Source organism: Prunus mume, linkage group LG5 (assembly GCF_029339155.1).
Source record: "Prunus mume cultivar Tortuosa linkage group LG5, ASM2933915v1, whole genome shotgun sequence".
NCBI lineage: Eukaryota > Viridiplantae > Streptophyta > Magnoliopsida > Rosales > Rosaceae > Prunus > Prunus mume.
In genome coordinates this window covers 23,356,915-23,382,806 of record NC_142702.1, presented here as the reverse complement: position 1 = coordinate 23,382,806, position 25,892 = coordinate 23,356,915, and the positions used below count along the sequence as shown (strand labels likewise).

Sequence of the window (25,892 nt, the reverse complement as noted above, 5' to 3'; positions counted from 1 at the left end):
AGAAGAAGAGAGATTTAGTCATATGCTCATTCTTAGCATTAAAAAATGAACAAATCCAAAAAATGATAGTCGGACTTATTGAATTTAATTTTGATTATTAAATTACTTTGATGTCCTATTGAGTGTTTGAAACTTTTTTATGAGATTTTGGAGTTGAGTTTGTTTTAAGAAATCAATGGTAGTTTTGTAATTTAAAATAAGTTAAAAAAACATTTTTGTTATGTTGTAAATGAGTTTTGAGTGTGTTTCTAAAGTCCATTTCATATATGGATTTTTTATAATTTAGGCTCCTATATTGGGTATAACAGTGAATTTCCCATAAAAAGATCATGCATGCAAAAGCTTCTAATCACATCACAAAATGTGTCATAAGTTGAACTAGCAAGAACAACAGGGGTTTCTGTGCAACCTGCAGGTTCTTCTAGAGTAAAATCGTTAGACAAGAGTCCAAGGAAACTGGGCATATCAAGTCCCATCAAATACTTAAAATGTTTCTTAGCTAAAGTCTAATTAAGGAAATCTTTCAAGCGCAGTTCCAAGGGTTCAAGATAGTTAATCAGCAAATGTAGATTATATATGGTACACACCAAGGCAAGTTTCTGATCTGCTGGACTTGAAATGAAACACAAAAGAACAATATATAAATAAAGGGGAAATAGATTAGATTGCATGCAACAACAAAGGTTTCCTTTGATTTGCAATGCAATGCCAAATGTCAATTTTGAGCTTCCCCTTCCAAGCGTAACCTCTTGGGACCTTTCTCTTCACAGTGGCTGATGGAATTGGCTGCCCTGTTCTCGTTGGCCTCTACCGAGCACCTTTTGTAAGGCTTGAATCCTGTTCGACGAGCCTTAAGTTTTCCCTGGCTAAGTCCTATTGTCAGCAGCCCCTCTGCATTGTTGTCTCCTACGGGTGACACATTTTTCTCCACTTCCGGGTGGCACGAAAATGGCACCCATGTCTTTTTGTTTAGGTCTAATAGCGATGCATCTTCACCTTTGTCCTCAGCATTCTGCTTTCCTTCTTTTGTGGTGGTCTGATGCTCTTTGTCCTTGGGGGGAGGTGAAAAACTTTGGGGCAATACCTCCCTCGAGAATAGTGCTTGAAAGGCCATACGCCCCTAACAAAGGTAGTTAACATGATCAGATAACAATTCATTCCAAAAACAGATTTATCAAAATCAATCCCTATGTTGGGCTACCTCTTCGGAAACCTCCTTCCATGGATCACTAATGTTGATGATACTTCGACTGCGACGATAAGTAGAGTCGGAAGCTGGGTGATTTAGATCAGGTTCTTTCAGTTCTTCCTTCCCCTTCTCTTGCTTCTCTAATGCATCTGTCTCTACTTCGCTGCTGGAAGGTGTGTTGGAACCACACGAAGAACGGTCAACCTGTTTTTTTTTTTTTTAAAATAAATAAGAAACAAGATTTTATTGAAAATGGAAGAAAAGTACAAAGTGATGAAAGCAGGACTAGTAGTCCATCCTATGCGGACTGAACAATATCAAAGAAAACCTGTTTTCTGCTCTTTGCATTGTTTGAATCATTAACTTCTTCGGTTGATGCTACCACCTTCTCATCAGCAGCAGCTTTAAGTACAATATTAGGTTCTGCACCTCCGTTATCAGAGTGTGATGATGACACACTTGGTGATTTTGAAGCTGGATCTTGAGCTTCCACAGCTTCCAAGTGTTCTGGGTCCACTTGTTGATCCTGCAAAGAAGGAATTTGAAGAGAATTCTCTCCTCTCTCTATATTGGCTGCAGGAGCTTCACCAATATCCATTGATGGAACCCCAGTCATGGACTCAGGAGGACAGCTAAAAGCAGTTTGAACAGGAGCGCACAAGGGAAGCAATCCATGGGATGCCCACCATGCAGATGCAGCAGCTACGGTGGCAGCAGCAATTGCTGCCATACTTGGAGGGGAGTTCATTTGCCTAGATAGAAAACCTCCCGGGGGGCATGCCGGAGAATCTTCTGTATTTTCTGCATTTGCACAAGGCCAAAATGTGGCTGCAAAGCTAGCTGCAGCATGGGCTGCAGGGTTTTGTAACAGAGAAGACACAATAAGACTTGAAAATGTGGAGGACATGTGCAGAAATGACTGGTAATCCTTTTGACCATGGTGTAATGGGGTGAAGGGAGGGTGAAAAGCTGGAAATGATTGGTGAACAGAAGATCTTGATGCATTACTTTCATGTTCAGTAGTAGTAGATGCAGTTGGATTTGCAAAAGGGTTAGGCTGTCCATGAACCCTGCCCATAGGATGAAAAGCAGTATCCGCGAATGACATATCTGCTGGAGTAATTTGATTACATGCTCCTAGGCTCCCATCCAGTACGTGTACAGGAACATTCCTCGGGTAGGTCTGAGTTCCTTGCATCCCATCTGTTGGCAATGCACAATTCAAATAATCTGCTTTCTCACCTTGAACCAACTTCTTATGAAAAGCATTAGTGTTCTCTGACTCTGAGGCTCCACTTGTACCATTATCTTGAACTATCTTTTTGGCATCATTTTTCTTCAAATTCTGATTTCCATTAAGTTCAGTAGTGACATAAGAATCATTTGTTATATCTTGACTTATTACCTCTTTCAGGGAAGGCACAAACTCCCTAAAAGTGCGAGCATTTCTTAGTGCCACCTGTGTGGGTATGGAATTTTTGTTTGCAGAAGAAACAGAGGAACAATGATCTTCTAGGAGCATAGTTAAGACTTCTGAGCAGTTTTCATCCTGATTTTCTTTTCCATTTCTTGGATTTTCTTCTTTGATAGGTCTCTGATAAAGAAGTCACAGGTTAAGTACTATTACAGGAATTGCAAGAACATGAAATGTATTTGGATCAGAAAAATATATAATAAAAATAATAACCTCATCAAGTGGTTCTTTCTCCAAGTCCACTACTTGTTTACAATGCGAAGATGATGTTGATGATAAAAGTTTTCCATCCTTTGCTGCCACATGCGATGTGGCCCATGTAGAAGCAGCTGAACAAGACTTTCGAGGATAAGGATTGCTTGGTTTCCTTTTGGGGCGTGGAGGCGGAATATCTATGTCAATTGATTGTCCTGCCGGAACACCTTTATCGTGTGCCTCCTTCTCCAGCTGGAAGCAAAACCTTCTTTGTCAGAATTCATATTTGAAGTTAAATACAAGTTTTATTGGGCACCAAATGCAGTGGTCAGATGCCAAAAGAATTGAGTGAAATGTCTCAAATAGTCTGATGAATTTGGAAGATCTCAAGCATCGTTAATTGAACCTATATGAAATGAGGACCTAAAAAACAGTGCAGAATTTGTTAAGAGAAACCAGTGCATATCAATGTAATGTGCTGTTTGAGACATCTGTACTCTAGGAGGGAAAGGAGAAAGAAAAGGATAATCACCTCATGGTATGGTCTAGTAGTGTTGATATGAAGAGGATGGTGGTTGGAAACTGAAAATTGTTTCGAACTTTCCATGACTGAGCCACTAAAAAGGTATTACACTGGAAACTCATGCATAAGTGCAAAAGCTTTTCGCTCTGAAGTTCCAAGCAAGACCATTATGGAACCACACCATTGTAACGTAAAAAGAATGATGTCTATTGATCCCCTCAAGAACTTGTGCAAAGTTAGCCTCACTCTATGTTGCCAATGAGAGATTCCAATAAGGACCATCAATCATCAGCAGAACTCGATGGCATATTAATTCATTGGGACTAACCTATCTAAGACAACATCTAACATGGTCCACCTGAATATACTGTTGTATATGACCTTTTCTTTTCTTTATATTTTCTATAATAAGTAAACCAAACAAATAGCGACTTAAGATTCAGAGTACAGATAAAACATTACAACCAGTAAACCATATTTACTCTTTCAACCAGATTTGGGGTGGCTATGAAATCTAGTATAATGATGGTACTACAGTAAAGATTTTTCTATTTACGCCTGCTGCCTTGACTCCAAATGCCTCAATCCCCGATAGAATTTTAAAATAAAATAAAATAAAAAGGAACAATAATTTTGCACCAGTAGAAACTAGTGGAATCCAGTTATTTTCACCCTCCACACAATAAAGTTCTTACTTACGGAGTTTTAGTTCTGTTGTATTAGCCACATGATATAAACAATGAGTGAAACCCATCAACCTCTGGTGGAGGCATGGTTCAGTTCCAAGCACTACAAAATGCCAACTTCATCACATATCTAGCTTTTAAGAGATAATTTGAGCTTTGAAATCAACTTAATACAAGAAATACATCCTTCTTTGGGTGCAAGTACTACAATCACCCATAATTTCTCACAAATTTATTCCTTCAGTATTTCAATATTTACTCTATTGCAATATCAATCCATTGTCTTTTGAAAGGAAGCAGCCAATAAGCGAACTCTATGTAACACTCTGAAAACCTTAAAAACCCAATTGCGATCAGCCATAATTTCTCACAAATTTATTCCTTCAGTTTTTCAATAAGCAAATCCCTATGTATCACTCTGAAAACCTTAAAACCCCTACCTTGGCATGACACCATCTTTTCTCTATCAAATTTCAACCAGTTCCATTGCTCTTTCATTATTAACAGCACCTGATAGCACCAAGTTCCACACTTTTCCTAGCCGTACCTAAACCAAAATTCTCTCTCCTATACAGTTATACCCATAAAATGCTCAAAATACCTATATGCTCCAGTCTGTAGCCTCCATTTCACCTTTAAACCCAACAGTAAAGTTTTCTTTCTTTCAAGCCTAAGAATATCCATTGAAGTCGAGCCACTATATGTCTTTAAATTTAAGCTACTCACTCAGAACTGCAGTTAGAGTGCAAAATCATGTGCCCTTCCATCCACACTAATCCTAAAATCAAATTTTCCTAATCAAAGTCCTTGTAGATGATGAATGATGATCAATCAAAGGCCTAGTAGACAAGTCAATCTCAGCTAATTCATCTAACAAGTGCAATAATTTTCTAAAAACATACATCATTCTGAGTATGCTGAGAAAATAAATCAGTGTACATACTATAGTCCACAATGTGGGCCTGTCACATAAACGGTATGTTGCAATAACTTTCCCAGTTACTGATCTATACGGATGCTACACTAGGTATAATCATATGAGAGCAGCCAATATACCTTTCAAAACTCCCAAAGGCGCCCTTTTCTATAAGGTCAAGCCCTCCTGTATAATGAATGGCTAGGAACCATTTAGTAAGATCATGACTGACATCTTGAAATTATGAAAGAACCACACAACTCATCTATTGATATTTTCCTAACTGAGAAGGCATGTACATCTTTTCCTACAGATGAAATTGGCCCTATCGTATACTCATGAAATCTCCTTGACAGCATCATAACAATAAACCAACATTTGCTACCACAAATTTCTTCCCAAACTTTCTGTTGACATCTACTTTTGGGCATATTCTACAGGGATTTCTTCAGCCAAAGGATAGGAACCAGTAAGAAACCCTGCAGCAAAACCGAATTCCCTTACCCATTTTCTATAAAAACAAGCCTTCACAGAAACTTAATAAATTAGTAACTGCATTTGTGTTCAAATTTGAAATTATATTTCAGTCACTTCCGCATATACATTTGGTTTTTCATGCATAACATTGAAAATTTCAAGATAAAATAATTTCAGCCAGTTCCATGTATGGCTTGCCCCAAACAACTTGTGGTTGCATGTTTTAGTCGTGGAAACATCCTCTTTGAAAACAGTGGTATGGGTGGGTACATCTTACCCTTTCCAGACCTCGCATTGACGGAACCTCAAGCACAGGGCCATCCTTTTTATCGAATTTAGTATGGCTAGCAATCATATGAAAGAACAAATGCATTCTACCAGAGTAGCATTTACAAGAGTCTGTAAAAGGCCTCATAGTTTTTCATAGCTAAATGAGATGACATCATGGTTATAGTCACGGCAACGGAACTATAATGCACCTGCTATGATAGAATAAATTACCAACAGCATTTCATAAAAAATAAAAACCTAGAAACGCAAATTAAAGGATCAATATTTTGGAAAACCAAGCAATAGGACGGGGAAAAAAAAAAAAACCACATATCAAATAAGCATAAGGTGAGAAGGTACCAATTGACCTTTGAAAAAAATTTCTGAGCATGACTTCTGATCTGCACAGCAGTCTTTGTTCCAATATGTTCTGCAAACAAAAAAAGATGTAAGAAACAGCATTTCAATTCATTGCTAACAAAAGATACTTGGCAGATTCAGCTGAAGACTAAAAAGAAATTGACACTTATATGCAAACAAATCCACTTGGAGCCCTTTCTCAACATATATATGTAAAGAAATGAACCAAAGGGATAATACAAAATTCAAACTAACCTTCAATGCGCTGCCATGCTCGGCCATAGAGCTTCAAGGCATCAAGAAACCTGTTATGCTCCTCCTCTGTCCATCGCTCTCGTTGCTTGGTAATAGTATATGGCTTTCTTGCCTACCAATAACAGGAACACAGGAATTCAGCTGCTTAGACCTCACTAGGCAATTCCAAATTTAACAAAAGAGAGTCCATCTGTGTTACCTTAATGACCAAATCTTCTCCAGATGACTGTGTGTCCATTACCGGACCTGCGCAGCTTGCGCTGCTTCAAATCCTCTCTGACGAGCAAGGGATAGAACAAGGACCTTCTCTCATTTATGAAAGCAGCGAGCTTTATAACGAGTAAAGCCGTCTTGGTTGTCCTACTAAAGAAGAGCTGAGAAGGTGATGTTACTGCAAAAAGAAAACAAGCCACAGCAATCGGTAGAGATCCGTCTCTGATTTTATAGCAGCAGAATTAAGCAGTCCAATTTCATATGCACTGAAGCTAACTAGATGATACTTATAGAAACCAATAATCGAAAACAGAACTGATCTATGAAAATTTCAGACTCCACCGCGCATCACAGAGAGAGAGACGCGTCACCGAAAGAACTAAAATAAATTTCCTTATTCAGAATCCTCACCAAAACGAACCGGAACACGCCAAAACCTTTAACTACGAAAAAAGGAAAAAAGGCGAACAAGAAGAGAGAGAAAGTTTGATCAGTAAACAACATCCATTTCTATTACTGACTCAGACAGACCTTGTTCTGCAATCTTAACCATCTGTTTGGTTGCCGAGAAAATGAAAACAACAAAATTTAGAAAATTAAGTTTAATTGTCCAAACATGAGCTTTCGCCACCACCTCCTCAGCTGAGATGAACTTTATCAGTCCTCTTCTTCATCCTTAGCATGTATAGATTTATACTTTGAACTTTTTTTAGCTCGTTGAATTTTCTGATCAGCAACCAAACGGAGAGTGGAGAAGAACAAGGCCAATCAATCCCTGAGGAAATCGAAAGCGTACCTTCTGAGAAAGCCATGGTGGACTGAGAGCTTTCGAGACGAAGACAGCGACTGGCTTCAACTTCAATCAACTCAACGGACACTCGCCGGAGAAGGCATAGTTTCCAGCAATGGCAGCTGGATCCGAATGGCTTCGAAAAATCGATTGGCAAAAATCAAAGATAGTTTCACAGGCTCTCAATAGAAAAGAGTATATTATAGAAGGCAGTGAGTTTGGCTTGACAGAGGGAGCTGTGCACAGAGACCTAATACCAAAGCTCCAACACACCAGAAGTTCCAGTTGTTGTGAGCAAGGAGCAATCTCAGCCACTACTATTTCCCCTCCATTTTCTTTTTTCTTATTTAATTACTTGAGGCTGTCAAAGCCTTAAAGCCTTCTACTTGATACGAGAGTGCCTTAGGATCACGCCACGTGTCGCAAATTTAGCGGCTGCGTTAGTTGTAGCCCACACATGCGCTTTTTCCTTTTCTTTTTTTTAAAAATTAATTATTAAAAAAAATATAAAAAAATTCACCGTCGATTTTCAGCCACAACCACAAACTCCCCGCGCTGAGGCTATGTTCGTAAAAGCGCATCCAGCTGTGCGCTGTGGGCCCTCCGGTGACGTGGCGTTTGAAATGTGTGGGAGGGGAGATAAAAACCGGGAAACAGTTGATGTCCGGTTCAGATACGGCACGGACCAACGGACGAGGACGATGGATTTTAACGAACGTGATTGCCACATGGAAAGAGATCAGACCGTTGGTGTGAAAGCGCACAGAGGCACACGGTATGTACGGTTCTCACGTGCGGCTATGATCCAAAACCTTTTTTGTATTTAAATAAACGACCCGATACATTTCTGGTAAATCAAGAGGATCGTGCACGTAACACAGTTGATCATGGCTGTTACTTTGTTAGGCCACCATTTTTTTTTTTATAATCAAATTTTTAGGCCACCATGCTCAAATTTTCAATTCTAATTTACGGACTCGTTGTTTTAGCCAATTGACTTAAATTTCATAGACTATAAATTTGACTTTAAAAACAAAAAAACAAAAGCATAATACAAACGCTAGTAGGGTATTGAGTTCTTCCACTTTATTCATGTGAACAGAGTTTCGAAATCATTTGGCACCCAATGAATATTAGTAAATTTAGGTTTAAGCCACACAAAAACTTTTACTTTTGGAAAAAATCAAATTTTTTCAAAAAAGATATAAAAATCAACTTTCAAACCAAATACTTGCAAATATAAAAGATTCTTTAGAATTCAAAAATAAATAAAGACATTTTTGTTAATTTTGGCTTCTTTTAAAAATATTTCTCTCTCTTTGGCTTTTTCCAAAATATCCCTTGAATATTTGTATAGACTCCCATATCCCAATCACTGGTACTCAAAAAAGCATAATACAAACAATAATGTAGACTACGATGTAGAGAACTGAAACTTGAATACAAGGAACAAATTAACTGCTCTAACCAATTGCCACAAGTTTGATTTTTTTAAAATAAAAAAAATTTATAATAACAAAAGTATAAGTCTGAAATGAGTTTGGGCGGGCATGTGACATGTTCCCCTCTTGCATTGAAAAAGAAACAATACAAAAGATTATGCACCCACTGAATTGATATGGACACCAACACGAGGAATTTCTCTAAGTGGAAAAATCTTGCTAACTTTTCATCTCTGTACAATTCATAACTTTTACTAAAACAAAAGGCCATTAATTTACATATAATGTGGTCTGTAGGTCCTCGCATGACTGAGAAAGAGCTACTTGGCAAAGGGGCAAAAGAGGTATTATCGGCCATAACAAAAAGTGATTAGAGTTGGGTTTAGGGTTTTTAGCAGAACCAAACCACATGCCATGGAAGAAAAGGTGAAGATAGGGTTGAAGCTAAAAGCTGAGTAAGCTAAGTGTCACTTAAAACAAGCTCATTTTCCACATGGGTAATGAGGAAAATGGGTGGTCTAGTCACACCCTTAATCCGGTATACCAAACACTCCCAAAGATCTTTTTATTTTTTATTTTTTTAAAACATGACTAATTAAACCTAACGGAGGCAGGTCCCTGGATAAACCTTGTACATGATTAGTTTCTCTAACATTTCAAGAATGCTGAACTCAATTGTGTTTTGGACTAGCCAATGGGTCCATAGCTCAGTCGTAAGGTAAAAGATGTATTCTTGACTTCCTAAGTTCTCGTTGGGATTAATTATTTACATGAGTTACAAATTTCGCATTTGAGAGCTATGACTAGAAATTCAAAATGAAAGAGTACTGAAATGGAGAGTTTGGTCAAAAAGAAGTGATACACATGCATCACATCTTAGCATGATAACTTTCACATTTACGCACTTATTTTCGTGTTAACAATGTCATCATCATGTAATTATAATTACATCTCTCACACATTTGATTAGCTTGAATATAATTACATTTTTACAAAAATTTCAAATCAAATGGAGCGACTAACGAACAGAAATTAAAGGCTTAACACGACATCTAACAACCGAATGCTTAGCGAAGTGAATGATTTAATGGGAGACTGGGTAAGGGTTTCCAAACTTGTTAGGTAACTTGGATTGGAAGTTTCAAATAAAAAAGTTCGAGTGTGAGAGCAGAACACTGCTATGTCGTGATATTAGTTCACATAATGGTAGGGTACAGTAGAGAGAGCGTTTTTGCTCTTGGTATAGTAACGTACCGACATGAATGTGAAACAGAAGCTTTCCTCTTTGAAAAATTCCTCGTGGTCAAATTGCTGCGGCAAAGCAGGAGGAGAGGAGACTTGGCTGCCAAACAAACAAACGGCCACGATCAACTCCACGACCTGCACGGCATGGACCTGATTTACCAAAAAAGTACGGAATCGGGCCACCGTTGTTTTCAGTAAAATGTACCGGGCTGTAACCGCAGTGTGCGAACCGGTGCTTCGTGCGGTTGGGTCTCTCCCCACGTGGCGGATCAGAAAGATGCTACATGTTTCTCGTTCGTTGGTCCATACCATACGACCGGACCGGACCGGACCGGACGTTCCCTTCTTTCTTCTGGAAATGTCACGTCATCTGGGACCCAGGTCGCACGGCTAAGAGAGTTTGTGGATGAGATTCAAGGCGAAAATAAATAAATAATAAAAATATTTAAAAAGATTGAAAAAGGTGCAAATGTGAGGGAAAAGCAACTCAGCCGCAACCTGTGGGACACCTATCGCGATACCTTGGCGTGCTGGTCTCGTGAGGAGGCTTTAGCAGCCTCAAATAATTTGATTGGAAAAAGTAAAATTCACAAGAAATAGTAGTGGATGTGATGTAGGTACACATGGTTATTATTCTTCAGCAGCAAATGTTGAATGACTTATTGCTTGAAGATAAATGAAGTTATGGTTTCATTTGTATTTATCTATAGAGGATTCCTTTTCTCGTTTTTATTAATAGAGTCGGGGAGATTCGAACTTAAAATCTCTTTTAATATTGAAAAGAAAGATGTATAACACTCTCTCTACGAAGTATTTTTATTAGAATGTTTAACAAACAAAATTTTAGAAGTTGAAAAGACACACTTTTACCTATTACACAAGGCGGAGTTCATCTTCTTAATTCTTTATCTTCTGGTTTTCATATTTCATGCATATATGTGATTCTTCAATGTGGTTAACTGAACTAGTTCAATCAATTTATCGACAGTATATCAATACATGTTTGGTCCAATATCAATAATGTATTAACCGCATGTGCATTAGTGGACCCAAAATTTTGTCCATGTTGTGTGAGCTTGGCGGGTTCTTAGTAGCCCAAATGGAGCTCTGTGAAAACTTTTGAAGTATCAATCGATATCATTATCATGCATTTAGTACCCTAACTACCTTAAGCTTGAAAAAAATTATGCGGTGGAAGCGACCACCTACACTTGGAAAAAAACTTTCTTGTAATGGGAATAATACTGTTTGTTATTTTTATTAATAACACAATGACACATAAAAAAATTATCCCACAAACCCACGCGTCATTGTATTATTGACCGTAATAGTAAAATTTGATATTCTTGTTGCATGAGAGTTCATCTCCTAGTGCACATATGAACATCTCAAGGAACAGCACTACAAGAAAAATTCTATAAGATTATAATGATATTATACTAATATTTGCCTAAATATTTTGACATATATTTATGTGATTCCTTCAATGTTTTTCGTTATCAGTGGTGGATGTTGATAAAATTAGATTTTTTTAGCACTTATCAAAATTAAACCAAATTTTAAATTTTTGTTGTTGATAGTTTTTGACTTTTAGGCTCTGGAATCGGTTGCCAAACTCAGAAAAGTTCGTTCAATCCGTCTGTTTGGTTTAGCCGAACCAAATGACGGGCCTAAGGCTGAGATGGTTCCCCCAGCCAAACTCAATGCCTCTATATACTCTTTCTGTGGAGTTTGTGCGATTGCCTTCGATTTTTGAACCATTCCCATCCACTAACGAAAACTATGCCTCCTCCGGCGAGTGGCCGGCGAGCTATTGGAGTCTCAGTCACCATCCATCGTCCTCTCGAAAGCTCTCAATCCGCCATGGCTTTCTCAGAAGGTACGCTTTCGCTTCCCTTGGGGATTGATTGGCCTTGTTCTTCAATCTCCGTTTGGTTGCTGATCAGAAAATTCTAAGTATAAATAAATAAATGTGTAATGATTTTGAGCTCTTGAGCTTCGAATTTGATGAAGAAGAGAACTGATAAACTTCATCTGAACTGAGGAAATGATGAAGAAGCTCATATTTCAACATTCAAAATTAATTTTCTTTTATTGTTTTCATGTTCTCGGCAACTAAGCAGATGGCTAAAATTTGCACTAATAGCTTCAGTGCATTTGAAATTGAACTGCTTAATTGTTACCAAAAAAACAAAAACAAAAATCAACTGCTTAATTGTGCCTTGGTTTCTTCTCAGCTGTTTTTGACTAGTAATGGAACCACACTCATCTAGGGAAGATTTGGTCATCAAGGTAACAGAGCTGGGACTCTCTTTTTGTTAAACTTAAAATTGAACTTGTTTAGTAAGAGCAAAGTAGCTGAATTTCTGGATTTTTGTTGATGGCAGGCAAGAAAGCCATATACAATTACCAAGCAGCGAGAGCGATGGACACATGAGGAGCATAATAAGTTTCTTGAAGCCCTGAAGCTCTATGGCCGAGCATGGCAGCGCATTGAAGGTTAGGACACATTAGCTTTGATTTTATCTTAGCCCATTTGTTCATTTCTTTACTTACCGCTATTGTGAAAGGGTTGGAAGTCGATTCGTTTGCATTTATAGTCTGAGTTTCTTGTTAGCCTTCAGCTGAATCTGCTAAATTTATCTTTTTACCAATGACTTGAAATGTTTTTTTTTATACTTCTGTTTTTGATTTGCAGAACACATTGGAACAAAGACTGCTGTGCAGATCAGGAGTCACGCTCAGAAATTCTTTTCCAAGGTCAATTGGTCTCTTCTCACCTCTTGGTTATTTGAGATGTCTGATTCCGCCGGCCTATTGCCGTTTTTTCCAAAAATATTGATCCTTTAATTTGCACTTTAGGTTTTGTACTGTTTACTTAATGTTATATCCTTACTATGAATCTCATCGCCATTTGTTTCATATACAAAGTTAATTGGTAATTCAACAACACTAAATCTGGTGGGCTAGGTTAGATGCCAATCAAGTTCCACTGATTATGGGCGCACCTCATTTGGAACCTCTTTGCCACTGGCAACCTATAGTGAGGCTAACTGTGCGCAAGTTCTTGAGGGTATCAATAGACATCCTTCTTTTTTTGGGTACATAATATAGGTTTAAGTTAACTAATGATGCTTGAGCTTTCACCAGAGTATCTGAGATATTCCACTCCATTCTGTCAGACCACTAGTTTTGGTGTCCGGTAAATCTTATATAAATTAAATATGAAGACTGACAAGAAATTGTTTCACTACCAGCTGGAGAAGGAGGCACACGTTAATGGCGTTCCCATAGGACAATCAATTGGCATTGATATTCCGCCTCCACGTCCCAAAAGAAAACCATGCAATCCTTATCCTCGAAAGTCTAGTTCAGCTGCATCGACATGTGCCGCATTGCATGTGGGAGCAAAGGTTGGAAAACTTTTATCATCAGCGTCTTCTTCATGCTATAAACAAGTAGTGGACTTGGAGAAAGAACCACTTCATGAGGTTATCATTTTTATCATATATTTCTCTCTTGTTCTCGTGCTTCTATTCTTAAGCATGTAATATTACTTGACCTACGACTTCTTTATGATCAGAGACCCTTTGGAGAAGAAAAGGCAAATAATGCAGAAAATCAGGTAGCCAACTGGGCAGAAGTCTTCACCTTGCTCCAAGATGGTCATTGCTCCTCTGTTTCTTCTGCAAACAATAATTCCATACCCTCACAGGTAGCACTCGGAAATGCATGCACTTTAAGGGATGCAACAAATGAATCTCATGTCACTATTAACCTTAAAGGAAATCAGAATTTGAAGAAAATTGATGCCAAAATGATAGTTGGCGATAATGGCACAAGTGGAGCTCCAAAGTCGGGGAACACTAATAATGCTTTTCATAAGGAGTTGGTTCAAGGTGAGAAAATTTCAAGTCTTATTGTGTCTTCTCTGTTACAAAATCCTGCAGCCCATGCTGTGGCTAGCTCCACAGCCGCATTTTGGCCTTACGCAAATGCGAAAAATAGGAAAGACCCCCCAAGTATGGCAGCAATTGCTGCTGCCACTGTAACTGCTGCAACTGCTTGGTCGGCAGTCCATAGACTGCTTCCTCGTCAAACTGATTTTAGATGTTCTCCCATCTCTATGACCGGGGTTCCAGTTCCATCAATGGATACTGGTCAAGCTCCTCCAGCCAAGAGAGAGAAAGGAGAGAGTTCTCTGCAAATTCCTTCCTTGCAGGATCAACAATTGGACTCAAGACACACGGAAGCTGTGGAAGCTCAACATTCAAACATTGCAAAGGCTAATACTGATGATGAGAAGGACGTTGCGTCAACTGAAGAAGTTCATGATTCAAACCATGCAAAGAGCAGAAAACAGGTTTCCTTTTATATTGTTTGGTTCTACTAGTATTTTTTCATCTATATTCAGAGCTTCTTATCAAACCAAAAAAGAAAAGCAGGTTGACCGTTCCTTATATGGTTCCAACACACCATCCGACAGTGAAGACGAGACAGCTGCAATAGAGAAGAATGAGAAAGGGAGGGAAGAACTAAAAGAGCCTAATACAAGTCACCCAGCTGCTGAGTCTAGTCAACGTCGCTGTAGATGTGTCAGCAACATGTATGATTCATGGAAAGAGGTCTCTGAAGAGGTATTTGAACATATATGTTTTGTAATCAGATCGGTTTTGTCCAATCTGTTTTTCGAATTCATCTTTCTCTTATCATGTTAACTATACCTTTGTTAGGGGCGCCTGGCCTTTCATGCACTATTCTCAAGAGATGTATTACCCCAGAGTTTTTCACTTACACAGGACCTCAAGATTAAGGGGCATCAGAATGACGGTATGGAAGACTGAAAGAAAAGTTGAAACGTAAATTACCCACACAAAAAAAGTTGAAAAAAGTTCTAACGTTGTTGAATGGGACCTGACTTTTTTACCATTTACTAACCATCCAGAAAAGTTAATGTTCTAGGTAGTGCCACATCAGCAATGTTGAAAATTGGTTTATGTTGAAACCAAAAGTTTAAGCTTGACCTTTTATGAGATATTGAAGAACATAAAAGTGGAATTCGATTCCCGCAGATGTCATAGTCCTCCAATTTCTTGGCAAATTTTCACACCTTCTTTATCAGAGGGACATAATTAGTTAAATTGAAAACAAAATAATGAAACTAGGAATTTTCATAAAGGGACTATTTTGGTCTATCGTGTACGGAATGGGGTGAACCACATAAAAACCAAATAGAATACCAAAACAAGTTTTTGAATCTTAATGAATTTTAGAACTCCTTGTTTTTAAGAAAAATCATAGTTTTTGAATTTCCAATTTAAATAGGATACTAAACGCCACTTTAGTTGGTCAAATCAAAGGAATAGTTCTAGCATTTAACTCAACAAAATCAACAACTATGGTAAAATGTTTGAAGATACTTGTAGTATTTTGAAATTTCGACTGATTTTTTAAGTTTCGAGGAGTTGATGTTGCAGACGAAATGAAACTTATCTGGTTGGAAGGTTCCTACCACAAAGAAAATGTATATATATCTAAAGAAAATGTGTTACTGGGAAGGTCTCTTATGGTAATCAAGTTGTTAGGCTGATGCTAGGGATGGCAACAGGTTGGATAAGGGACGGGTATGACAATACCATTCTCGTCCCTGCTCTCCATCCCCGTCCCCGTCCTCGAACCCATCCATGTTTAATAGATTTCGGGGAATCTCCATCCTCGTCCCCATCGAGGGACTATTTCCCAGACCCGCCCCAAATCCCCCATGTCTTTTTTAATGCATAAAATCAAATGAATACAAAGCAGGTGGACAAGATTCTCTTGAGAACAAATCTCCACCAAAGGCCTCTCTATGAATTTGAGACTTTCAACTTAGACAATATTCTCTCTGCACATAAAGAAGCCGTTTGCCAAGCACATATATATAATATAGAGAAAAAAGATTACGGTGGACTTGTAATCAAGACTTGAGATACAATTTAAATACAGAGAGACTTGAGACTAGAGATATAGAGAAGATTAAGAAGAATTAGGAGTAGAGAGAGGGGGAGAGAGAGAGAGGTGCGGCTGGAGACCAAAGAATATTAGGAAGAATTAGGAGATGAAGGTAAACTTAGGGTTAAATATAAATATTATAATTATATACTAGCTTCTCCGCAAGTGCTTCCGCGTTTGCAAGAGTTTTTTTTTATAAATTTTTTAAAAAAAAAATTTATTTTAGAATTAAAAAAGATAATGGGTAGTTGTGTTTCATAAAAATAGGATCCATTATCTGATTTTTCTTTTAATTTTAATTTTTTTAAATATGAAAAAGTGTGAATTTACCATATTATCCTCATTTAATTAATAATTTCAATTCTTAATGTTTGGATTAACTAAGGGTATTTTCTGGTATTTTAAATGTTTCACTATTATCTGTCTTTTGCTTTATATATACTAGCCTCTTTGCATGCGTTTTGTATGCGAGAGGCTTTTTTTAAAAAAATTTAAAATTTATTTTAGAATTAAAAAAGATAATGGGTCGTTGTGTTTTATAAAAATAGGATCAATTATATGATTTTTCTTTTAATTTTAATTTTTTTAATATAAAAAAATATGAATTTACCATATTATCCTTATTTAATTAATAATTTTAATTCTTAATGTTTGAATTAACCAAGGACATTTTCTTTCATTTTGAATGTTTCATCATTCTCTGTCTTTTGCTTTATATATATATATTATATATATTTATTTAAATATAAACATATATATATTTGGGTCGAGTTTGTTCACGGGGATGCCAATACCATCCCCACCCCATACCCGTCGGGGATTTTTCAAGTTTGGAATTCCCGTACTGGATACCCACCTTTGCGAGGATTTCTACCATCCTAGCTGATGCCATGGACTATTTGAAGCAGCTGAATTGAATTTTCTTTTACTATTTTTAGATGCTTCTAAAATAATTTGGGTCAAAACGTGCGAGCGTACTTATGTGGTCGAAATGTAGAATAGGTGGAGGAAGTGTAAAGTGCTGAAAAACAGGATGTTTTTTTTGGTCAAATAAAAAACACATGAAGTTGAGACAGATGAAGTGCGATTAGAACTTGGAAAGGGTCTTTGGAGTTAGTGTTGAATGGAAAGGCGGAGTTAATTAAATATTTCGTAATGTATGTCAAATAACTCTATATAACACACCAAAAAGATATTTTAAAAAAAACATTTGATTTTAGGACAATACCATCCTGTTTTGATTTAGTCATAATCATTCATTCTCTGAGCTGCCGTTTAAAGATTATTTTTGCAAGTGGAGATTCGTTAATTACAACGAGTTGGATAAGAAAGTGCACTCAAAGAGGCGAGATTTACAAAGAGTAATTCACACAATGTGGTACATAAAGATGGTAAGAGTAGCATTATTCATTTAGATTTTACAAATTGCGAATTAATAACTTTAAAATAAGAGCTATGAATAAATAATTAAAGGATAGCTCATGAATTTTCCACAATTATAGAATAATTCTAAAACAGATAGGATAGGCTCAAAGAAACAGAAACTAAAGTATTAAATTACTTGTAAACTCGTTGAAATATTCTCTTACTAAATTCTATAGCAATTGAAACTAAACTAACAAATTACCTAAAAAGATCATTGAAATGTTCTCTTTCTAGATTGTATAGCAATATTAAATACTTACGCTGATTTTGTATAGAGACATTGCCAAACTTGTTCATTCATTCATGCCTAAGGTTACATATAAAATACAATATTCAGATTTGGCACGCCAGTGATAATGCGATAATATCAAAGAATAAAACTCTACTTTGTACCATTAATTCAAAATCTAATGATATCTTATATTTATCAGATTTTGAATTAATAGTGGATTCGATCAGTAAATATGATATATGTAACATTATATCTCAGCGTGGACAAAACACACAAGAGGATCCTGTAACCTTCACTTATTTTTCTTGTCTTTTTCTTTATTCTCTTTTTTTAATCTTTTTTTTTCTCGTTTGAAGATATTCACTGACCACCTTATATATTGGTAAAGCTTAAAGAAATATTTGGAGATCAAAGCGCAAGCAGCAGCAGGGATCCTTGAAAACTTTGAAAACTTGTAGTTTTACAACAATGGCTGCCAAATTATTATCCGATCTTGCCTCTGGTGTGACTTGTGTTCCCTCCAACTATGTCCGGCCTGTACATGATCGTCCAAGTCTCGTCATGCCCCCCGATCACTCTATCCCTCTCATCAATCTCCACTGTTTCGACGGTTCGAGGCGCCATGAAATAATCAACCAGATAGGCCTTGCCTGTCAAAATTATGGTTTCTTTCAGGTAACACACAATTAATAAATTCTTTTTAATTAAGGCAAAAATGTATTTTAATTATTTCATTGTAAAATTAAAATATTTGAGGTCCAAAACCACGCAATTGAAGAGGCCGTGATCGACAACATGTTGAAAGTAGCAAGGGAGTTTTTTCATCTGCCAGAAAGTGAAAGGCTCAAGTGTTTCTCCGACGACCCGTTGAAGACCACAAGACTGTCCACCAGTTTCAATGTCAAAACTGAGGCGGTCTCCAGCTGGAGAGATTACTTGAGACTCCATTGCTACCCTCTCGAGGACTACATGCATGAATGGCCCTCCAACCCTCCGTCTTTCAGGTCGGGCGTTCGAAATTTATGTTGTCAGACAAATACTTATGATAATGTAACATACACTTAATATGTTAATTATGTTGCGAGACTGTTAATCTATATTGATTAGGTAAACTTTTGTTAGAATATACGTACAATCCATATATACAACCTAATATGTCAAATATCTGGCAAATTAATTAAGATTAAGAGCCTTCTCTAATTAGATTTGAAATTTTGCAGGGAAGATGTGGCTGAGTATTGCAGGAATGTGAAAGGATTAGCAGAGAGACTTCTGGAAGCCATATCAGAAAGCTTAGGCTTAGAAAAGGATTACATGAACAGGGCCTTGGGGAAGCATGGGCAGCACATGGCCATCAATTACTATCCGCCTTGCCCTCAGCCAGAGCTGACCTATGGCTTACCTGGTCATGCTGATCCTAATGTCGTGACCCTTCTCCTTCAAGATGACGTGGCAGGCTTGCAGGTCTTCAACAATGGCAGATGGGTTGCAGTCAAGCCCATGCCACATACGTTCATTGTCAACATTGGTGATCAAATCCAGGTCAGCAAAATCATCCCCATTTATTGACCCTATTCAATAATTTATAGGAAAGAATTCGACCCGTGATGCAATCTCAACCACTGATGATGAGTTTCGTATATGCTGAATTACGCCACGCTCTGACACACGACTCACACTACAACTTGCAAGGTTAAATTGACGCGTATGTACCATTGGCTTGCATGACTGACAAGTGTGGGTAGCCATTAAAATGATTAAGGGTCGAGAATAGTGTTTAGGGCAGGAAGTGGCAGAGATCTATGTCACAAAAATAAGCATATACAATACAGCCAGATCCAGGCAGATAAAACTGCTTAAAAGTGCATAAATTATCAGCCTGCGTACGTGTTTTTTCTTTTCTTTTTTTATAAGCGATACTCTAAATGATAAGATAAGGAGTTTCTCTCACACACACAACTAATATGTCATGGGAGTTCGAATTTGAAATCTCAGATTTGCAAAGCAAGGTCTTTCTTCCCTCGGTTAGACCCCATTACAATATTTTACGTGTTTAAGTAGGTCTTCATGATGCCTGAAGCAAATCAATTTCAACAAATTTTTGGGTTGGACCACATAGAAGCTTCTTCACGTGTATGTTCCCTATTAAGTATATAAATGTTCCAGTAATTTGCATTGGACCGTCACTGATTGTCATGGCTGTAGTCAACTATGAATAAAGAAATAGTACCAGCCAACACCATTTACTTTTTTGTTTACCCAGGGCAAGTTCTAGTTTACTGTCTTATTGGAAAAAATCTTTCTTAGCAATTGTGTACTGTTTTGTTATCCTCGAATAATAACACAATAAAAAATTCACTAAATTTTATGTGAATTTTTTGTTCAGATTGTTAGTAATGATCGTTATAAGAGTGTACTCCATCGAGCAGTGGTGAATTGCGACAAGGAAAGGGTCTCCATCCCAACATTCTATTGCCCATCGTATGATGCTCTGATGGAGCCAGCCCCCCAACTTGTTGACAATCATCACCCTCCCCTCTACAGGAGCTTTACCTACGCAGAGTTCTATGAGAAATTCTGGGACAGAGGCCTCAACACTCGATCCTCTTTGGACTTGTTTAAGACTACCTCTCATGCTTAATCATTTCATTAAGCTCTCAATAATCTCGTCCCATGCTGTTGTTGTTGAACCCTCTCAGACCTTCTAATTACTAGTATTAATTAATAATAACTACAATTTCAGTGCTTTGTGGCTTCGTTATCATAGCCATAGATATGGTCCAATAAATGCCAAGCTCTCTTCAGAGGCTCTACAGCCTTAACCTTACTGAGGCCCTTGTCATGGCAGTGATTCTGTTTGGGCCTTAAGACTTTAATTCATTACCCTGTCAACATTTTATATGGTACCCTGTCAACATTTTATATGGTCCAAGCATTTCTTTTGATTCCCCTCTAGTTGAAATTTTTTAATATGAAATTTTTTTTTGGGGTCAAGGGTTTCGGGTTTAGGTTGACGGGATGCCATTTTCATGAAGGTGCCATGTTGCTTAAAGTTGTCGAATATGAACATCAAACTGCTATAACCTTAATATTTAGTAGCAAAATCTGCAGACTATATACATCACAGCGCTGAGATCATGTATTGATCATATGGGGTTCATAATTTAGGCGTTCATCATGCTATGGGGTCCTTTGGCACTGCCACTTTGTCGATTCATCACTTCAATCACTCAACACCAACAACTTTCGGAAAAGTCGTTTGGTGGTACTTACCATCCTTGATACATTGCCACTTCGGTAAAAATTATAATAAAGACAACATATTAGGCAGTCCCTTTTTATCGAGGATTCTCGAAATAACTTGATGTAATGGACATTTGTGTGGTATGCTACGAATTTAACTTAAAAGATAAAAATAAATAAAAAACATTAAGATATGTAATTGTGATCATAATCTAAAATATCGATAATATTGACGAAATGTTGAGGATATTATCGTTTTTTGGAGTCATGGATATCTCGGAACGTATCCATTCACATATCGTATAAATATCGACAATAATATCGGAAATATAGATGTCGATAATTTCTCTCACAATTCAACAATATTTTGTCAAAATATCGCTATAATATCACCATATTATCAACATATCGATGTAATGGAAAAAAAAACACACACACACACACACACACACACACAAAGTACACACCCAAAGGGGATTCAAATCAAGGTCTAAAATATCGTTGGTATCAGAAATATCGATAGTCCAAAAACATGGAAATATCGGGATATTATCGATATCGATAAAAATTGAATAAAAACCACGAAAATTGTAAGAAAAACTTGGAAATTTTTATTGAAACTTTGGAGGATGTTTATTTAGTCAATTATCTATTAGTTTATCACAAAAAATTGGAAGGAAATGCATTGCATGATGGGTTTAACTGATTTAAATTGATTATACAATGAGCTTATAAACATTGTGAGTGTAGAAAATATGTAGTAATTAATGAAAGAAAATTAAACACACCATAATCATTTATATATAATGATTTACTATAATATTTTACACTTTATACATTGCATGGTAAGATACATGAGTGATTTAGTACCATACAAAGTTTCTATGAGATTCAAAATTTTCACTATTTTTATCATCTCTATGTGTAGAGTAAGTGTATTGTGAAGAGTAGTCAACAAATGATAAATCCCAAAAATAGTTTTGCATGTAATTGTTAACATGCCACCTATATGAATCCGAGATTGGTTGACGTTGTTCATAAACAAAATCATTGAAGATTGGGTCTCGGATTCTTTCCATGAGCCGCTCGATTCCATCCCAAAAGGGAAAGGTCAAAGACTCACATTTTCATGTGTAAATCTAATTTTTGCAAAAACAATTCAAAACAAAACAATAAAAGTATACATATTTTAGCATATTATCACAAAAACATAAGCAACATGGTGGTTAAGGCATTGGAGGAGTGAAATGGCAGGGGTTTGAATCCCATGTGTGTGTGTGCGTGTTTTTTTTTTCTTTTCACTTTTTCCATTACATCAATATTTTTGATATTTTTGATATTATAGTGATATTATGACAAAATATTGCTGAAGTGTGAGCAAAATTATCGATATCAATATTTTCTGATATTATCGTCGATATTGTCGATATTTATACTATATGTGTATGGATACGTTCTGAAATATATGCGACTAAAAAAAACGATAATATCCTCAATATTTCATCGATATTATTGATATTTTAGACTATGATTCAAACCCTTGCCATTTCACTCATCCAACGCCTTAACCACCATGTTGCTTATGTTTGATAATATGCTAAAATATGTATACTTTTATTGTTTTATTTTGAACTATTTTTGCAAAAATCATATTTTCACATGAGAATGTGAGTTTTTGACCTTTCCCTTTTGGGATGGAATCGAGCAGTTCATGAAAAGAATCCGAAACCCAATCTTCAAATGATTTTGCTTATGGCCAACGTCAATCAATCTCGAATCCATATGGGTGGCATGTTAACAATTATATGCAAAACTATTTTAGGAATTTATCATTTGATGGATACTCTTCACAATACACTTTACTTCACACATAGAGATGATGAAGATGGTGAAAAATTTGAACATTATAGGAACTCTATGTGGTACTAAATCACTCATTTATCTTACTATGCAATGTATAAAGTGTAAAATATTATAGCAAATCATTATATATAAATGATTGTAGTGTGTGTAATCTTCTTTCATTAATTACTACATATTTTTTACACTCACAGTGTCTGTCACTCACTGTATAACCAACGTAAATCAGTTAAACCCATCATGAGATGCATTTCCTTCCAATTTTTTGTGATAAACTCATAGATAATTGACTAAATAAACATCCTCTAAAGTTTCAATAAAAATTTCTAAGTTTTTCTTACAATTTCCATGGTTTTTATTCAATTTTTATTGATATTGATAATATCCCGATATTTCCATCGAAATTTCCACAATTTTGGACTACTGATATTTCCAATACCATCGATATTTTAGACCTTGATTGTGATCAATAAAAATAACATTAAAATAACAACTATTTAATTAAGTGTTTGAATTAATAACTACGAAATCAAGTGAGTTTTTTGCAAAGATAATCTTTGAGGAAACACCTAAAATATAGACGGTCCGAATAATTCAAATAAAATATTGAGTCTCAACTCAGCTAAATATTTACAATATAGTACTAAATTGGTATTCTAATTTTCCTAATGTTATGTTTCCTAGCTATAAGTAAACCCATTCCACTAGCAATGAGTTTCAGAACGTAAATATAGACAGTTCAATGGCTTCTTCATTGGAGAGAAAAAGCCATCCCAAAATAAATCATGCTGAGCCTGAGGATGAGATTACAATGGAAGAGGACGAAGAAAGCTTCTGCTATGCCATGCAGCTGGCGACTTCTTCTGCGCTGTCCATGTCTCTGCAATCAGCAATTAAGCTTGGGGTTTTTGACATCATAGCCAGAGAGGGTCCGGGCGCCAAGCTCTCTTCATCTGATATTGCAGCCAAGATTGGCACCAAGAACCCTGAGGCACCCATGATGGTGGATAGAATCCTCAGGCTCCTCACCAGCCACTCTGTTCTTAATTGCTCTCCCGTTGCTGCTAATGGTGGGTCTGATTTTCAGAGGGTCTACAGCCTTGGCCCTGTGTCTAAGTACTTTGTGAATGATGAAGAAGGTGGTTCTTTGGGCCCCTTGTTGATATTGAATCAAGACAAGGTCTTCATGGAAAGCTGGTTAGTTTAAGCTCTCTTGAACCTACCACTAATTAATTATATCCTTTATCCTTTCCTCCTTTATTCTTTTTTATTTTATTTTATTTTACTTATGTTTTTATATATTTACGTTTGATTAACATATTGGCATTACACATGATTATATTAAAATCAGTATAATGGGGAAACCAGAAAAGTACTTGGGAATGATCGAACTTGGGTGTAAGGGGCGGACTCACTCTTATACCCACATTTACAGACAATCTCACTCCTTAAAATGGCATAATTAAAGTCAGTCTGGGAATCTTGGCTAGGGAAGTAACTATTAAAATTATTATAATGGTCCAGCCAATAATAGAAGAAAGGCCCTATATAATTCAACTTTTATTAAGTTCCCCAAATCAAAGAAACAAACCGCTTAGTTTGTGCTAATTATAATACAAATAGCCAATAGGGTATCTAACTCCAACTTTCTACACATAATAAATTCACAGGTGTCAACTGAAAGATGCAGTTGTTGAAGGAGGAATTCCATTTAACAGGGTCCATGGCATGCACGCTTTTGAGTATCCAGGTTTGGACCCAGGTTTAATCAAGTGTTCAACACAGCAATGTTTAACCACACCACCATTGTCATCAAGAAACTTCTTCATATTTACAAGGGTCTTGAAGACAAGAACCTCACACAACTTGTTGATGTTGGTGGTGGTTTGGGTGTGACCCTTAATCTGATCACATCTAGATATCAACATATAAAGGGTATCAATTTCGACTTGCCCCATGTCGTAAATCATGCCCCTTCCTATCCTGGTAGGACTTTAATTTATTTGATTCAATGTGAAATCTTAGTTTTTGCTTCATCGGAAGTGGTATGCAGCATATATAAAATGGAAGTTAAATATTTTTTTTTTGCAGGTGTGGAACATGTTGGAGGAGACATGTTTGCTAGTGTTCCAAGTGGGGATGCCATTTTTTTGAAGGTAATTTTTGGATTTCTCAAGCATTAAATTTTTGGTTTTCTTGTTAGTAGTTTAAGAATGGTAACTAAATATATGAAGCTGTTCTACTTGTCTTCTGACACATTTGTTTGTAGTGGATACTTCATGATTGGAGCGATGAGCACTGCCTAAAGCTGTTGAAGAATTGTTACAAAGCTATTCCAGACAATGGAAAAGTGATTGTTGTGGAAGCACTTCTTCCAGCTATGCCAGAGAATAGCACTGCTACGAAAACCACTTCCCAACTTGATGTGGTGATGATGACACAACATCTGGGAGGGAAGGAGAGGAGTGAACGAGAATTCACGGCCCTGGCAACTGGTGCTGGATTTAGTGGCATCAGATATGAATGTTTTGTCTGTAACTTTTGGGTTATGGAGTTCTTTAAGTAACCAAGGCATATGAAAACTTACACTAAAATGAAGGTGTTAGTCTCCAAGCCTAATAAAAGACTGGCAAATGTTTCTTATCTACAAGCAAGAAAAAATATATATATATATATATATATATAGTCTCATTCTATTGAGGGATCCCTTAAATAATTTTATTTGAGGGACGCCCTTTAGGGTATCCTACAATTTTTTTTCCAATGATCCAAACCATATATTTTTTAGGTCTTCATTCATAGATCATCCTTACAAAAAATTAGACAAATCGGAAATCGTTTCGACATCCAATTGTGTCTTACAAAATCAATGAACACGGTGCTTCAAGAAAGTACTAAAATTTCAATAACTCAATTGAGTGGTCAAATGATATCGGATTCAAGTGATTTTTTGTAGAGATAATCTTTGAATGAGTATCTACAAAATAGACGGTTTGGATTAGTGAAATACAATCCATAGTGGGGCCTACAAGGTGTGTCCCTCAAATACGCTTATTTGAGGGATCCCTCAATGGAAGTCTCTGATATATATATATATATGCACACA

General features: G+C 36.7%; 4 protein-coding genes across 13 annotated transcripts; 3 read left to right on the top strand and 1 right to left on the bottom strand.

Moving 5' to 3' along the window:
- Positions 1 to 446: 446 nt before the first annotated feature.
- On the bottom strand, positions 447 to 7,689 carry LHY (Homeodomain-like superfamily protein). 4 transcript variants are annotated; one of them, XM_016796765.2, is made up of 9 exons: positions 7,355 to 7,688; positions 6,970 to 7,001; positions 6,545 to 6,736; positions 6,346 to 6,457; positions 6,099 to 6,160; positions 2,877 to 3,110; positions 1,518 to 2,783; positions 1,202 to 1,393; positions 447 to 1,120 (listed from the first exon to the last, which is right to left on the bottom strand). In XM_016796765.2, the coding sequence occupies exons 3-9, from the start codon at positions 6,581 to 6,583 to the stop codon at positions 716 to 718; spliced, it is 2,310 nt and encodes a 769-aa protein (XP_016652251.2). In that variant the 5' UTR covers positions 6,584 to 6,736; positions 6,970 to 7,001; positions 7,355 to 7,688; the 3' UTR covers positions 447 to 715. The 4 variants fall into 4 exon arrangements, with proteins under 4 accessions (XP_016652251.2, XP_016652252.2, XP_088907750.1 ...); XM_016796766.2 differs by having other exon boundaries at positions 6,545 to 7,001; positions 7,355 to 7,689; XM_089051624.1 differs by lacking the exon at positions 6,970 to 7,001 and having other exon boundaries at positions 7,355 to 7,686.
- Positions 7,690 to 11,707: 4,018 nt separating this feature from the next.
- Positions 11,708 to 15,108, top strand: LOC103342354 (protein LATE ELONGATED HYPOCOTYL-like). 6 transcript variants are annotated; one of them, XM_089052728.1, is made up of 9 exons: positions 11,709 to 11,914; positions 12,273 to 12,327; positions 12,423 to 12,534; positions 12,734 to 12,795; positions 13,293 to 13,526; positions 13,619 to 13,660; positions 13,751 to 14,398; positions 14,481 to 14,672; positions 14,769 to 15,108. In XM_089052728.1, exons 2-9 carry the CDS (start codon positions 12,289 to 12,291, stop codon positions 14,877 to 14,879), a joined length of 1,440 nt encoding a protein of 479 aa, XP_088908854.1. In that variant the 5' UTR covers positions 11,709 to 11,914; positions 12,273 to 12,288; the 3' UTR covers positions 14,880 to 15,108. The 6 variants fall into 6 exon arrangements, with proteins under 6 accessions (XP_088908852.1, XP_016652256.2, XP_016652255.2 ...); XM_089052729.1 differs by having other exon boundaries at positions 13,619 to 13,934; positions 14,178 to 14,398; XM_089052726.1 differs by having other exon boundaries at positions 11,708 to 11,914; positions 13,619 to 14,398.
- Positions 15,109 to 17,974: 2,866 nt separating this feature from the next.
- Positions 17,975 to 20,431, top strand: LOC103342356 (protein DMR6-LIKE OXYGENASE 2-like). Its single transcript, XM_008245981.3, has 4 exons — positions 17,975 to 18,358; positions 18,440 to 18,687; positions 18,904 to 19,225; positions 20,070 to 20,431. The coding sequence occupies exons 1-4, from the start codon at positions 18,152 to 18,154 to the stop codon at positions 20,322 to 20,324; spliced, it is 1,032 nt and encodes a 343-aa protein (XP_008244203.2). The 5' UTR covers positions 17,975 to 18,151; the 3' UTR covers positions 20,325 to 20,431.
- Positions 20,432 to 23,493: 3,062 nt separating this feature from the next.
- On the top strand, positions 23,494 to 25,469 carry LOC103342357 (isoflavone 3'-O-methyltransferase 4-like). Of its 2 annotated transcripts, none has more exons than XM_089053537.1 (3): positions 23,494 to 23,983; positions 24,878 to 24,942; positions 25,056 to 25,190. In XM_089053537.1, exons 1-2 carry the CDS (start codon positions 23,529 to 23,531, stop codon positions 24,909 to 24,911), a joined length of 489 nt encoding a protein of 162 aa, XP_088909663.1. In that variant the 5' UTR covers positions 23,494 to 23,528; the 3' UTR covers positions 24,912 to 24,942; positions 25,056 to 25,190. The 2 variants fall into 2 exon arrangements, with proteins under 2 accessions (XP_088909663.1, XP_088909662.1); XM_089053536.1 differs by lacking the exon at positions 23,494 to 23,983 and adding an exon at positions 24,614 to 24,772 and having other exon boundaries at positions 25,056 to 25,469.
- Positions 25,470 to 25,892: the final 423 nt, after the last annotated feature.